Raw genomic sequence first — 15,658 nt, forward strand, 5'->3', positions numbered from 1 at the left:
ATTGTGTAGAGCCAGCAATTAAATTTCACTACTGAGAACACACAATTCCTGTCAAGCCGCTCCAGATGGTGATGCTATGTTTTGCCAACTTCCAGGTGGTGCCTGGAGAATTGCAACTCATCTCCAGATAACAGAGGAAATGGCAACTTTGGAGGGTGAACTTCATGGCATTATACTGCGCTGAAGTCCCTCTCCTCCCCAGACCTTGCCCTACCTAGGATGCATCTGATGAAGAGAACTGTGAGTCTCGAAAGCTTATGCTACAGTAAAGTTGGTTAGTCTTAAAGGTGCCACTGGACTCTTCTATTTTGCTACTACAGACTAACAAGGCTAACTCCTCTGGATCTACCCAGGATACAACTCTAAATCTTCAGAAATTTTCCAAGAAGGAGTTGGCAACCCTACGACATTGGGTTCTATTACATTTATAGTATGGGGTTACATTGGTCTCCCTTTTATCTCCCATGCTATTTGACATCTATCTGAAACCACTGAGTGAGTTCATACAGAGATTTGGAAAGACATAATCAATAAGCAGATGGAACTCATGTCTACTTTTATCAGTGAATCAATTTGCTGGCCAAGGGCTAATAAACTGAAGCTCATTCCAGACAATATGGGCACCCTGTTAGTAAAAGATGATTTAAAAAAACAAGGTGAAATAATTACTGCACCCTTGAAGATTAGTTTTGCAACCAGAGGGCGGGGGGCAATATGGCTTCTACCTTGCAACTGGATGCTCAAATGGCTTGAAACTTATTTAGGCATTTTGAAAAATGTTTTAACGGACAGCAGACTAGTCATACATGTCTCCTTAAGCAGCAAAAGAAATATGACTAACATTTTATTTTTGTAATTTCTATTTATTTTACTGTTTATACCCTGTCTTTCTCACCAGTGGGTACACAAAATGTTTCATATGATTCTCTTCTCTATTTTAACCTCACGACAGCTGAGGCTGTATGTGACTGGCCCAAAGTCACCAAGCAAGCTTCCATGGTAGAGCAGCGAACTGAACTGGATCTCCCAGATCCTAGTCCATCATTATATCCAGTACACAATACTAGCTAACATCTCTGACACATATATATGTAAGTAAATTTAACTGGGTTTAAAGTAATTACTTACAAGCAGACCATATAGTCCCAAAGAAGGCGTAGTTTTATAATTTCAAAAGCCTCAAAAATTATTGTCCAATTTCTCAATTTCCCCCTTTTTATTTACATTTCTTTTCCTTTTTATTGCCAAAAACATTGAGACAACAGCAAATATCTTGCTCCAATATTCCTGCACAGATAATTCAACCAAAATGTGGAACAAGGTGCCAATTACCTCCCCACATCTTCCACAGATATTTGATACAGATATTAGATATAGATCACTGACCAACAGTGCAATCCCATGCAGATTTATTCCAGTCTGAGCCCATTGAAATCAATCGGCTTAGTTTGGAGTAACTATGCATAGGATTGCACTGTAAACTCAAAAGTTTTATTAGGTAAGTTATATCTGGCAATCAGACAACCAGATTTTTCTACCACATACAGGCTTAGGTGGGGAAAAGATCTAATAGCAACCATCCTAGCTGCAACCTGGTTTAAGATGCATGTTAAATATTGGGCAAATCCACACGCCCTCGGGGCGTCCCAGTGTTGCGCTAAATGCCTGCTAAACACCTGAAAGTATAGCGTCTTTCTAGTGTGATTTCTGAAATCGTGCTAGAAAGACGCTATACTTCTGGGTATTTAGCGACCATTTAGCACAATGCCGGGACGCGCCAAGGGTGTGTGGATTTGCCCATTGTTAATACTTCACTGAATGCTAGTATATGCATGAACAATTTTGAGCTAATATACGGGTGGTATTATAAGCTGGCTAAATTGGGCCATATTTCCAAGACAGTTTCCTAATATTATTTTGGGATCTAGGAGATCTTCTAGGAGTTATCAACAAATAAAAAAGTACAATTTAGCATCTTTAAAAAGTTAACATAGGGGGATTCAATATGATTGATTTTGATTAGACTTTCTGAACAGTTGTGCTGCAGTGGAGTCGTACAAATCCACCACTCCCCAATTCCACATTAAGGCTTTTGTTTTGCATTGACATTTCATTTCATCATGCTCAAAGTCCATCGTGCGGAATTTGCCAGTATAAAAATTGACTCCTCATTGCTTTTTCTGGGGGAAGTGTTGACAGACGAGCGTCTTCTTCATTTTTATTTTTATTTCCAAAAAACCGCTACATATAAATGTTGCATCAAACAAACACATCTGATAGGTCAGAGCATTTCCAGCCGATATTGTGGAATGAGTATTGGTTATTGACATTTGGAGGGAAAATTGTTACCATTGACCCCGCTTTCCCTCTGCCTCAGAAGAAATTAGCTGTCAGCGAGCAACAAGTAACAAATCCGACGCATTGAAAAACGGACCTGTTATTGGTCAGCTGTTGTTACATGACATATGGTATGTTTCTGCATAGACTTGTAGAAATGTTGCAACGTTTTTTATAATTTAAAAAAAAAGATGAAGGGAAAGGTAGTGGGTGTGGCTTAGAAAACATGAACAACCAATCAAATTAAGTTGATTCAAAGGGCAAGAGAAAAGGGCAAGGGTGGGGAGAACATCGGATAAAGAATTTTGCATGATTAAAATCCCTAATCTGCTGCGAATGGACAAATAAATCGGAGGAAAGCAGGATGGAAAAAACCCAGACAAAACCTGCAGTGACTTCGAAGCTGCTGCTAGGATTGCCTTCTCATGTGTGGAAACAAAAAGAAAAAGCGAGGTCATTTGGAAGCTGACTAGCGTAAAACCACTAGTGCGGAATCACCCATAACCTGCCTGGCCTGTGCCTAATATAATCTCCTCTGCCTTCTCCTGCTGTGCTATCTCTGCTAAGCCAATCCTCTCATTCATACCCCAATTCATGGAGACTTTGGAGAGAAAGGACAAATACTGTTTAATTCTTGCCCCAACTTCTTCTAACCATCATCACAGGAATGTATGGAACAAGGAAAATTATTTTATTACATGCAAACAAAAGAATCAGGACCTGTTCAGTTATTCCTATGTTAATGTAAAATTGATTCTATAATGCATTTGCTCAAAGATAATAGAACTGCTGCCTATTTGTCTTTTAAAGGAATTGACCCAAATAGGCAATTTAGAATTCCAATCTTCAAACACTCCATCCTGACATATTTTATGCTAGTGAAGCACTGAAAAGCTCAAGTGCTGCAGTTTAGCACTAAAAATTCTTCTGAAAGATCCTGTTGACATTATATATTCTATAAAACCCAGAGACCTGTTGCCTCTCAAAGTAAGAATGAGATCATACTCCCTAAGACAACTTTAACAGGCTTCTCAAGCAGCAGAAATATCATATTAAGGTTTTCTTATCTGTGTCTGATTGCATTGCACAACAACTCTTGAGTATCTGATTGAGCAGCTATCCAGATAAATCCCATTTAAGTCACATGGCTGATAAATGTTCAGAAGGTTATTTTCTTAGACAGTTTGAACTTCCAGTTCTTCTGTTTGAGGGGGAAAAAGTTTTATCATAGCACTTCCCTCCCTAAACATGGAAATAAAAAAAGAGTAATTTTTAGTGTATCTTGTTTCTCATTTACAGACCATTATTAAATACTATTTTGATGAGAACAATTATTTCATCAGCCGAGTCTGCGGTCCTTATTATATTGTTTAAATTATAGAGAGCCAGTCACATGAGATTCAACTTTCAATCTTTATTTACAATACATTTTTAATTGAGAACAGATCTAAAGCATTTTGCCTTTCAAATGTCTAAGAAAGATTTGCATGCTGAAATGTATAAAGTCCTCCTTAATGCATACTATAAACATCACAAGTTGACATTACCTCCCATTTATTGCTGACTGGTTGTTAACGCTTGTCAGTCTTATGGTACTATAATAGGCCTCACCGATTATGGTTCAATATCAGCCATCTTATAAAGGAGAAAGTCATCCCCCAGCCCCAGTCAGAATAAAGAAGCAGACACATGACTTGGATACTAATGGGCCATTTTTATTTCACAACAACAGCAAATCTAACACAGCAAGGACCTAACTTGTGATACAGGTCAAGCTCTGGGGTCATCTTGACCTATCTGGGCATGCCCCGCTATCCTGGGTGCGAGCCATCCATGTGTATGGTTGGGACCCAGCCAGCAAAAGTGGTTCCTCCCCTTAAAGCTCCAACTGCTCCAATCCAGGTAGCCTGAGGGGAGGACTGGCTTGTCCAGGGGTTCCCCACCAGGCAGTCTGCCCTCATAACTGGCAGCTGTGAAGCAGTACCAGACCTTCCTGACAAACCCCAATTCGCCATCAATGGAGATGTGCCAAGGGCCCACTGATTTTTCCCAAACTCTATCCTGCCACTAACAAACCTAACTGCAGTTCCACCTTAAGCCAATTACCACAGCCCATGCACACAGTGCAACATAGCCCCCCCCCCAAAACAACCTCTCCAATAGAGGAAAGGGGGGGAGAGAATCCTATCTGGCCCTGGAAACCAGTGACCAATAGGAGGAAAGAGGAAAAAATTCCTATCTGGCCTTGGAAACCAGCAACTGGCTAAACCTGCACTGCTACAGGGCAGGCAGGTGGGCTGAGTATAAGGCAGCAACTGAAAGGTCTGGGGACGGAGCCACCTTTTAAGGCATTCAGCTCCACCCCGCCCCTGAGTAGCCTGAGGCATGCCCTGCCATTTTTCTGTTCAGAGGCGGCAAAGGCGGCCTCCAGCCCTAGCAGCAGAGAGATAGAAAAGCACAGCGAAAGACATCACCTAGTCATCTGAGACCAGTGAGATAATGGACAAGGTCTCCAAGGCATAGGGCAAAGGAATCCAGTAAGTGTTTTCCAACTTGGTTAATTGCTGGAAAAGTTGGCTTTCTTAGAGATCATAAATAGAAATATTAGATAAATTATACATTAGATGTATTAAATTAGCACGCTTGTGTTAATCCATCGTGTTCATCCAAAGACTCTTTTTTTTTAAGACTGAGCCAAGATTTCAGCGATTCTGCCCTCCTGCTATAGCCCACCAACTTACCAGAATTCTTTTTCTTTGAGTCAACTGACACCTCAAAATGTGGGTTTGTTGTGGAAAGGGGGGAATCAGTAGAAATCATTACCCCTCTTTAATTTATTAAATAAAATGTATTTAAATATTTGTAATTTGCCTTTCCCACTGTCAAATACTGGCTTAGCAAGGAACTGTACAGAAGCAACTGAGAACTTACTAAAACAAAACCACCCATCAGAATGTGCGTTTAAATGTGTGTTTCCATGCTGTGCTGATCTATCTGATACATGAGCACCGCAATGCTTCCCTGCCACCAATCACAGATGGACAAAAGACAGCTCCTGGAAGTCTTGGTTTTCGGGGGCTACTTTGATTACAAATACAAATTAAACATTTTCAAATAATTCTAGGTCTTTTAAAAAGTACACAACCATGCCTACACAGGTCATTCCACTCACCTTCTCACACTTATTTGGTAACACAGTAAGAACCAATTTTAGTGATACACAGTACTAAAGCAAGGCAATGATTAATGTGAACCATATCTTCTCTTCTACTTGTATTTGTGTAGATGCAGACTGGGAGACAACCTTTCGTTATCTTTTTTTCATTCCCTAACTGAATTTTGCACTGGAATAGATTCTATAATCATTCTTTTCATGCCAGGGCAGGTTAAAAATAATAATAATAAAAAATCCTGCAATTCAGAGTCAAAATGCTGAAGCCCTGTCATGTAATGAAGAAACAACCAGCATTGCTTCTGATGTGGAAAGAGACTTTTCATGCAGAAACATTCTGAGATAAACATACTGCATTAAAAAGCCTCCAAACCAAAGCACAGATAGTCAGGCTATTAATCTAGCCCAGTTCAAAGGGCTACTAGCAAAAACAGAACAGAAAAAGCTAGTTCACTTCCCCATGAGATCGAGGTTTACAGAAAAGGCTGATGACCTAAACTTTTCCTTTATTCTAAGTGACAAGCATGGTAATAATTATCTGTTCTAAAAGACCCTCCAAACTTTAAGAAGAAGGTTATTTCTTTATTATTTATTTATTAAGAAAAATCTTATGCTGTCCAAGGTGGCTTACAAAATAAAACAATAGAACAGTGTGTAAGGCCAGTCAAGCCTCATTCATGCTCTCCTGTACATAGGTAGAGAGGGAAGGGGGAGAGGAAAGTCTGTCATCTGCTTGGATGTCATGGCCTCAGTTGAACCAGAAACCTAACTGAAGCCATCAGCAGCAATGAGTTCTTCAACTAGGGTTGTTATGGGGTAGGGAATTTCTTTTTACGAAATTCATTTTTTTAGATATAGTCATTGATTCCTCTTGTTATCCTTTCCCACTTTTAAGAGCAAGATTTCTCTTTCATTTTTCTTCAAAGAGAAATCAAGGCGCCCTTTTGTAACTTCAGCTTTTGCAGTTGTTTTATGTTATATGCCTCCTGGTTGTGCTCTAGCAGGAAAATAGTTGGTTACTGTAACAAGTTGTCACAGGCCTCAAGAGACACAATATAGCTACATCAGCAGCAGGCCCTGCAATATTCAAAATACCAGTTGGTACACGTAGAACTATTTCTCAGACCAGCTGCCATGAGGTATCATAGTGCAGTGTGCATGGGTTGTCCTCAATGCAACAATTTAAGTAATTCTTTAAAATGCGACAGGAACTACTATACTTTGGATATCTTTTTTCTTTCTACCACAAATTTAAGAAAATTTACCCTCAAGAAAAAAACAATTTAAATGCAAAGTAATTTGTATTTATCTTAATTTGCTTCTCTGAAAGTAGATAATTCGCTGTCTGTATAATACTATGTTGCTTGATTGTGTTTATCCATGGCTGATTTGTATGCCACCAAATGACACCTCATGCTCTAAAAGAAAATTGCTGTTTAAATGTAGTGGAAGAACATAAGTTTTGAGCAAAGAAAGACAAGGATCTCTCTGCTTTCATCTTAAATGAAGGCAGAAAACCAAGGCAGTTTAATTTCACATATTTAAATAAATGCTGCATCCTTCCTTTTGGAATGTTTTAAAGCATTAACGCTCTGCTTTATTTTAGCCAGAATGCAATGACTAAATTGATTGGGGATATTAAACTATAAATACAGATATCTGAAAGCTGTGCACACAACTAATGATGTTTAAATATGCATAAATTGTTTCCAAACCTCCCCAGTCCCCTCAACTATTTTCAGCAATGCACAGATGAGAGAAAATATTTGTTATAAGCATTAAGATATAATTTGGAATTATTGCTGCCTTAATGGGCAAGGTTGCATAAAGAGAATAAAGTTATTTGTCATCAATAAATTAGTTTAGGATAATTGCTGTTTGAAAAATGAAATGCTTAACTGTACTACACACTTTTTTGTTTTAACAGCTTGAATTATTTAAATTTGAAGGAAGGGAGTTCGTCATTGAACTATGTAAGTAACACATGCAAGTAGTTCTAATGAGGGGAAATATAGATTAATCTCACAGAGGAAAAAATCATACATTAATATTACCTTAATGTTCCACTGTGTATTTTCCACAGACGGTTTTACATTGCACAAGGCCACCTCTGGCCAAACGGGACACAAACAGCCCAGTTTAAGTTCATTTATTCCCCTTTGATTTCATTGGCAGATTTAAATGTATACTTAAGCCTTACTCATTGAAATCAATAGCCCTTCACTCCTTAAAGATACTGGATTGCGCCTCTTGTACTTTGGTGGCTTTGCTACTTGTTTCATTCCAAGTCTCATTCCAGCCTTTTGTAGTAAGAGCACCAATGAAGATCACAAGAATATGCTCCTGAGTGTGGCTCTTTTGCTCTATCCTGAAGACTTCTCATTTTCCCCCCAGTTCAGAATATCTGTAATGTATAGTAACTTCTATTTCCACAGGACTAGCCAAAGCCACAAGCTTCACCAGCAAGTCCTTCTAGGGTTGGCAGCTCCATGTTGGGAAATTCCTGGAGATCTGGGGGCAGAGTCTGGGGAAGGTGAAGTTTGAGGAAGGGAGGATGTGATGACATAGAGTCCACCTCTGAAGCAGCCATTGTCTCCAGAGGAACTGATCCTTGTAGTCTGGTGATCAGTTGCAATCCCAGGAGAACTCCAGGACCCACCTGGAAGTTAGGAACCCAATACCCTACTCATTAGGACACGCAAGAACAAATTCCTTTGCCATAAAATGTACCAATTTTTAAACCGTTTCAACAAGTGTCTCATTTGGGCAATTCACTATTAGTCTACAAATTCACAAGACAGTTATGTTTATGAATGTGCACCTGAAAAAAAAGTATTTTTCAGATTTGGATTTCAAGAAAGGAATAAATGCTGATATTCAGTGGTATTTGGGTCCTTTGCTACCATTTCAGGTTTCAGGTTTTCTGGGATTTTGGAATTACTTGGATTCTATTACTCCCTATAATGGAGGGGTGGGGGCTGAAGTGGCTGTTTTTCATCCAAATGAGACCAAAACTGTACGGGAGCAAATACTACCTGTCCATTAAAGTTCCCCCCTCCAAAGTTTCAAGAGAATTGGACCACAGAGTCCAATATTATGGGCCGCTGAACAAGGTGCCCCCAGTCATCTGACTTGCAGGGGGGGTTGATTGGAAGGGGAAAAAGCTGCCCTGGCAAAGGGTCTCATTCCCACAAAGGACGGAGAAAGAGAAGCCAGTCAGATCCACAGCTCTGTTGGGCCAACCAAGACTTTCACTGGCTGCAAGCTGCCCTCCTCAGGCTGGCTGAGACTCTCAGCAGCCATAAGCTAACCTCCCTGGGCAAGCCAAGATTCTTGTTGGTTATAAACTGGCCTCTCTGGGATAACCAAGACTCTCGCCAACCATGAGCCACCTTCTCATTGCCCAGGAAACCGGGGGGGGGGGGGGGCGGACCTCGGATTCTCAAGATATTCCCAAATGTTTTTGAAAATATATGAGATCTGGATACTGGTATTCCTGAGAATTCCAAATACTGCTCCCATTACCTGAGTATACCTGAAAATACCAATAAGCTGTTTTTGGGTTTGTATATATATATATATATATATGGGTGTGAGATATATAACTAGAGATGTGTACTTGGATATATTGATATCTATATATATCTATATATATCTCTATATATATATCTCCAAGCACACATCCCTAGTTATATTGCAGATTTTAACTTTAAATCACTGTTTAGGATGTTTTGACATAGGCCTGAGAGTCTGGTTTTAGATTTTTGGTGTAAATCTGCAAATGTGCATTTTTTCACTGTTCTAGTTAACTTACAATTTTCAGTCTTATAAGCCGCTTATGCTTCTGGACATATATACCCAGAATAAATCCAAGAACAAATGGAACAGAGCTTGCACAGCAGAAATCAGGTTTAGTAAAATCATGTGTTGGTCTATGTAATAGCTTCAGCACATGCTGGCTATACCTTGTAACCTCTCAGTCACTCAGATCTGGAATTCAGTGAAACCTACTTTTCTCTTTTTTGACAAAGCTCTAGGTAAGAAGCTTTGAAATGTAACCATTTTTCTAGAAGTCAGGTAGAATAAGAATGACATATACACTTATATGGGATTTATTTCTATGTGTATCTATTCAATGATTTGTTTAATCAGATCTAGAATGATCTTATTATCTTTAAATAAGAGTTTTAATTACTACATTGACAATTTATTGGCTAAGAAATACAGATGAACTTTGAACCTGGAACAAACAAACCTCAGTATCTTCCTTTGAGAGCTGTGTCCTGTAAACACTGAATATTTTAAGGGAGCATTCATATAACAAGCAGCACTGTGACTAGTGGTTAGTATGTTGCTTTAATTCAGTGAAAGTTTTTTTTTAAAAACTATTTATTTTTCATTTTACAATTTACAATATTCATAAATACATATAACAATAATACAAGAAACAAACCTTGGAACGGTCAATAACAATAACAAAGCCAATGTAATAGACTACAAAAACAGTGCAAGGGGGAACAGTGAGGAGATATTCTCATAATATAGCTAAGAAGCTAAAAGTATTGATGTCAGCATTAGGCAGTTGATTAGTATTGTATAAGTAATTCAAAAAGGGCAACCATTGCGTAAAGAATGATGACTGATACTGTGGTTTATCAATAGAATGAAGGTGGTCTGCTATTTTTTCCATAATAAAAATATCCCATACTTTCTGAACCCACTGTTGTAGCTTCGGAAGCTTGTCTGATTTCCAGTGTGCTGCTAGAAGCATTTTTGCAGCAGCAAGTAACATAGATATTAAATTTTTCCGCACCTTTGGTATGACAGGATCTTCCCAAAGACCCAGCAAAATTGATTCTGGAGTCATGAGCAGTTCATAATCTGTAATCTCCTTAATTTTCCTTGAAATTAAGTCCCAGAATGATTGGATCTTGGGGCAAGACCACCACAAATGGATATAGTCACCAATTTGACCACACTTTTTCCAACAGAGCGGTGTTAAATTGGGATTAATTTGGTGTAGTAATTGAGGAGTCATGTACCATCTCGACAACAATTTAAAAGAAGACATTTTGATATTGATTGCGTTCGAATTTAGGGGCTTGCCAGACCATATTGTGGACCATTGCTCCTCTGTTAAGGGGGTACTGCAGTCCGTATTCCATTTCAGTTGGTACCTTAATGAGGATTGATCATTCTGTGAGTTTAAATTAGAATAGATGCTAGCTATGAGGCCTTTACGATGAGGTTCTATTTTTTTTAATAAACGTTCAAAATCTGTTAACTCCCGTTTCCAGGAGTCGACAAATAATTGGCTGCCTATAAGGTGAGATAATTGTAAGTATTGATACCAAGGGACCACAACCTCTGTATCCCCTTCTATTTGCTCCTTAGTTAGGATGGCCCCATGTTTGGTGATGTCAATGATCCTAGATTTCTTAATTACCTTCCATTGCTGAAATGAAATTAAATCCTGACCTGGTGGAAACCACGATTGGTCCAGGAAGGATGATAGTGGTGACGGTGTAGGAGCTAGATAGTTTCTTACCCTGTCCCATACAGATATAGTAGATTTCAAAAATGGATTGGCAAGAGTTTGGGTAGGCCTGTGTTTAGGGTCTGTCCAAATTATATCCTTTATATCATGGGGAAGAAGATGTGCAGTTTCAGCATATGTCCAGTCTGAACTATCTGAGGAATGCAAAAGAAGCACTATGTTTGCTAGCTGTGCTGCCATATAATAACATTTTAGGTCTGGAATAGCCAAGCCACCCTTTTTGGTTGAACGTTTCATGGTTGAAAAATTAAGTCTAGGACGTTTATTAGCCCAAATAAATTTATTTATTTGCCACTTTCGGATATCTTGATCAGTGAGATTAATAGGCAGCATACGAAAATTAAATAAGAAAAGTGGTAAAATCATGGTTTTGACCAGTTGTATTCTTTCAGCCCAGGATAAAGTCAACTTGCTCCATTCTTTAAATTCACCTATAACTTTGAGTTCTAGGGTTTTAAAATTAGATTCCTTTAAATTTGCTAGGTTGACAGGGATCGTGATTCCTAAATAGACCCAGTTCTTGCTGATCCATTGGTATTCATAATTGGAGGCTATCTGAGCTTGTGTGTCTGGGGATAAATTAATAGGATAAATTTCAGATTTAGATTTATTAATTTTAAGACCTGATAGCTGACCAAAGGTATGTAACTTGTCTTCCAAGGGAGGTAATGAAGCAGAAGGGTGAGAGATATACAGAACCATATCATCAGCAAAGAGAGAAATTTTATATTCATGACTTTTTATTCTAATGCCTTTGATCTCAGCTGATTGTCTTATGGATTCCGCCAGAGGTTCTATAGCAAGGGCGAACAGTAGTGGTGACAAGGGGCAGCCCTGCCTGGTCCCTCTTGTAAGTTTAATATCCTTTGAATTTATACCATTTATTTTTAACCGGGCCGTAGGGTTGGCATAAAGTAAGCTGATTGATCGTATAAAAGTTTGGCCAAAACCCATTTTTGACAGGAGTCTCAGAAGGTAATTAGTTTCCAAGCTGTCAAACACTTTTTCTGCATCAAATGACAACAAGAGAGCCTCCATTTGATAGGTAATGCAATGATTGATTATATTAAGAGATTTACGCACATTGTCTGCCATGTTTCTGTGTGGAATGAAGCCGGTTTGGTCAGGGTGAACGTAATGATTAATGATTTTGTTTAATCTGTTGGCCAATATAGCTGTAAAGATTTTAGCATCCTGATTCAGCAAAGAAATCGGACGATAGGATGATGGGAGGGTGATATCTTTACCTTTTTTGGGGATCACAATGACCGAGGCTTCATTCCATGACTGAGGGAAGATGCCCTGGGTAAGAATTGCATTGCAAGTCAGCCTGAGTGGTTCTGCTAAGCTATGTGTGAAGCTTTTATAAAATTCGGCAGGAAAACCGTCCCTGCCGGGAGTTTTGTTAAGTTTAAGCTTCTTGATAATCTCTGTGATTTCTTGGAGAGAAATGGGCGACTCCAAGAATTCCCTATGCGCTGGCGTAAGACTTTTTAGGGAGGTGCAGGATGCTAAGAAGTTGTCAATATCAGATATAAATGGGTTTGTGGTTCTATAGAGCTTAGAGTAGAAGTTGTAAAATACTTCCAACATTTCCCTGTTATTGGAAGTATAATCCTTATTGCCTTTTTTAATCAGATTAATTTGGTGGGCTGAGATTTTTTTTTCACTTTCCAAGCAAGCAAGCGAAGTGTTCCAGGACCTCTGTGCCAAAATTTCTGTTTTAAGAAAAGTAAGTTCTTCTTGATTTTAGAGGACTCTAGAGATTCCAACTTCTTTCTTTCAAGCAGAAGTTGTTTGTAAACTTTATTATTATTAAATTTTTTATGCTTAATTTCTAGTGCTTGGATTTTGCTTAAAATGTCCAATCTGAATTTCTCTCTTTCTTTCTTGTAGAAGGAGGCTACTGAGATGATTTTCCCTCTGACCACTGCCTTCATAGCATCCCAAATTGTTGCCTGGGAGACCTCCCCTGCAACGTTCTCTTTAAAATAATTTTCAAGTACTTTCTCTATTTCTTTATGTATAGATGGGTTTAATAAAAGAGATTTATTTAATAGCCAATGAGTTTCTTGTTTTATTTTATCATCTAAATTCAAGTGACTTTCCACCCAGGCATGATCTGACCAGATTTTACTCCCAATATTAGAAGAAATTAAATTTTGATAAAGTTTACTGGAGGGCAGAATAAAATCGATTCTGGTATGAACTTGATGCCGGGCTGAAAAATAAGTGAAATCTTTCTCTACTCCATGGTGAGCTCGCCAGACATCCTTAAAAGCAAATTTATCGAACAACATTTGTAGTTTCAGTTGACGTGGTATTTTCTTGCAACGTCTCCCATCCCTCGGGGACCGATCCAGATTTAAACCAGCTATACAATTAAAGTCCCCCCCAATCAGAATCTCACCTTCAGCAAACATACATAGGTTGGAAAAGGTTTCATGCAAAAAATCAAGTTGCTTATCATTAGGCGCATAAATCGAAGCTAGGGTTACCCTTGTCCCCTCCAGGTTCCCTTTGATAAATATGAACCTTCCTCTAGGGTCCACTTCAGAGTCTACCCATTGAAATTTGATATTTTTCGAAAATACAATTGCAATCCCTCTTGCGTTTGAGGAGCCGGGAGCTTGGAACTGCAAATTAAATCTATTAGATTTCAGTATCTGAGGCATTTCCTTTTTATAATGGTGTTACCAGAACTGCTCTTTATTATAATGGGGAATTAGCTGTAGCAGTCTGTAACTTTGAAATTAAGCGCGGATCATAACCTATGTTTACGGAGGTCCCGATCCCAGACACTCTAGTGAAAAAGAGGCAGACAACAAATAAGTTCCAAACACGTGTATTTAGTGTGGCGTAAGCCTAACTTGCACAATCATACGAGGAACACACAAGATCTAGGAAATACAGAGTAGGAAATACAGAGACGTTCGCATTAGCTGGTTCCCAACGATGATAGGGGGAATACTCACTTATCCTGGAGCGAAGCAGAGACACAGCAGCGAGGGTGGCCCAATGCCAGCACTGGGACCACAGACGGACAGCAAGGAGGTCTGGATAGGGAATGGCCTGAGCCACGGACAGCAAAGGGGGGGGGGGTCTGGATAGGAATGGCCTAAGCACCGAGTGGTCTGGGAGACCAGCTTAAATACCCCAAAACGTACCCTGGGGCTGGTGCTGTACTTGGTGGTTCTCACAGATTAAAACAAAGGGTCTAATGGGCTACTGAATGGCTTAGATGGGCCACTTTAGTAATCTGATTGTGATAAGTGACACCTCAGGAAGAGGGGACAAAAGAGGGAGGGGGAAATCCAAGTGGGCTGAAAGGATGTTCCAGCGGACAGGGCTTGTCCTGATGTCATCAGCTTCTGGAATGCGGAGGTTTCTTTGAGATGCATTCTCTAAGTGCTTGGGATGGTCAGCACTTAGCTCTTCTCCGGGGCGGCTCCTAAGATATGCAGAGCGGGGCGAGGGGCTCTCGCTGCGGACGTGGTGTGCCCGCTTCGCCGAAATGGCTTCTCAAAGCAGTCTTCTTCCCAGGGTCTTCTTGCTGCCTGAGAACATGGATGCCGGCTGGGCATAGCTGGGGCTGGATAGCAGGCTGCCCGGTAGCGAGGGCAAGCTCGGCGACCGGCTCGCGGGAGGCTCCAGGCGGGAACTGACCAGGGAGCGCCTAGCCAGGCTCGCTGGAGGTTTCCCCGGCAGGCGCCCGGCTGCTAGCAGCGGCTTGGGCCCATATGAGGCAGGCTTCCATGGAGGCAGGGGAACAACACTTAAAACACAGTCCAAAGCAGGGAACAGGCCCGGTCCGTGGCAGATGGCAATGCAGGCACGGGGCACACTTGTAACATAGTCCAAACACACACTGGAGATCCAGATACAGGTTAGGGCAGGGTTGCCCAGAAAGAGAGTCCTTTGTGTAGTTAACCAAACATGGAGTCAGTAAACTACACAGTCTATTGCAGCAGCAAGATAATTGACACGCAGGCAGGAAACTGACACGTGTATCAGAACACACACGTGCAAAGCAATCTTTGATGTAGCAGTGAAACAGCAATGCAGGAAACTTTAACACAGTTCATGGCAGGCCTTAAAGCAGGGGAGGGGGCCTACTTGGCAACAATGGGTCTCCTGTAAAAATAATATATCTGCATTCTGCTGTGCTAAAGCTGTGGAAACACGTTTGAGCTTAATGGGGTTATTTAAGCCTCTGCAGTTGAAAGTAACAATTTTAATTTTCCCTGTCATGACCTAACATTGTGAAGAGACTAAGCTGATGCAGAGTACAAGTAATAAACTCAGACAAAAGAAATACAGCTCTAGAATGAAGAATTGCTTCTTCCTTTACCTTGCATGGCTTACCATAGGAAGCTAAGAATGACCAGACCTTCCAGGGGAAAACATTAACAGTACCAACTAACCCAAAACACCCCCCAACCAGTAACAACTTAGACATAACTAACCTAAACTATAGCTCCTTGAAACCAAAGAGCTAACCCCTCCAGAAGCACAGAAAGAAATTTCCTGTACTACTAATAGGGAGGAAAGAAATCTTTACCTCCCTATATCTGGAGGTCCCTAAGAAATTT

The 15,658-nt window shown here is 40.0% G+C and overlaps 1 protein-coding gene across 1 annotated transcript in view; it reads right to left on the reverse strand.

Annotated features, from left to right (window-relative positions):
- LOC129324194 (fibropellin-1-like) overlaps positions 1 to 1,342 on the reverse strand; it is a 142,699-nt gene extending 141,357 nt beyond the window's left edge. Inside the window, exon 1 of the mRNA XM_054971276.1 lies at positions 1,333 to 1,342. Within this exon, the coding sequence (XP_054827251.1) occupies positions 1,333 to 1,342 (10 nt within the window). The remainder of the gene's footprint in view (positions 1 to 1,332) is intronic.
- Between the last annotated feature and the right edge of the window lie 14,316 nt (positions 1,343 to 15,658).

The sequence above is a fragment of the Eublepharis macularius genome, chromosome 1 (assembly GCF_028583425.1).
Source record: "Eublepharis macularius isolate TG4126 chromosome 1, MPM_Emac_v1.0, whole genome shotgun sequence".
Classification (NCBI taxonomy): Eukaryota; Metazoa; Chordata; class Lepidosauria; order Squamata; family Eublepharidae; genus Eublepharis; species Eublepharis macularius.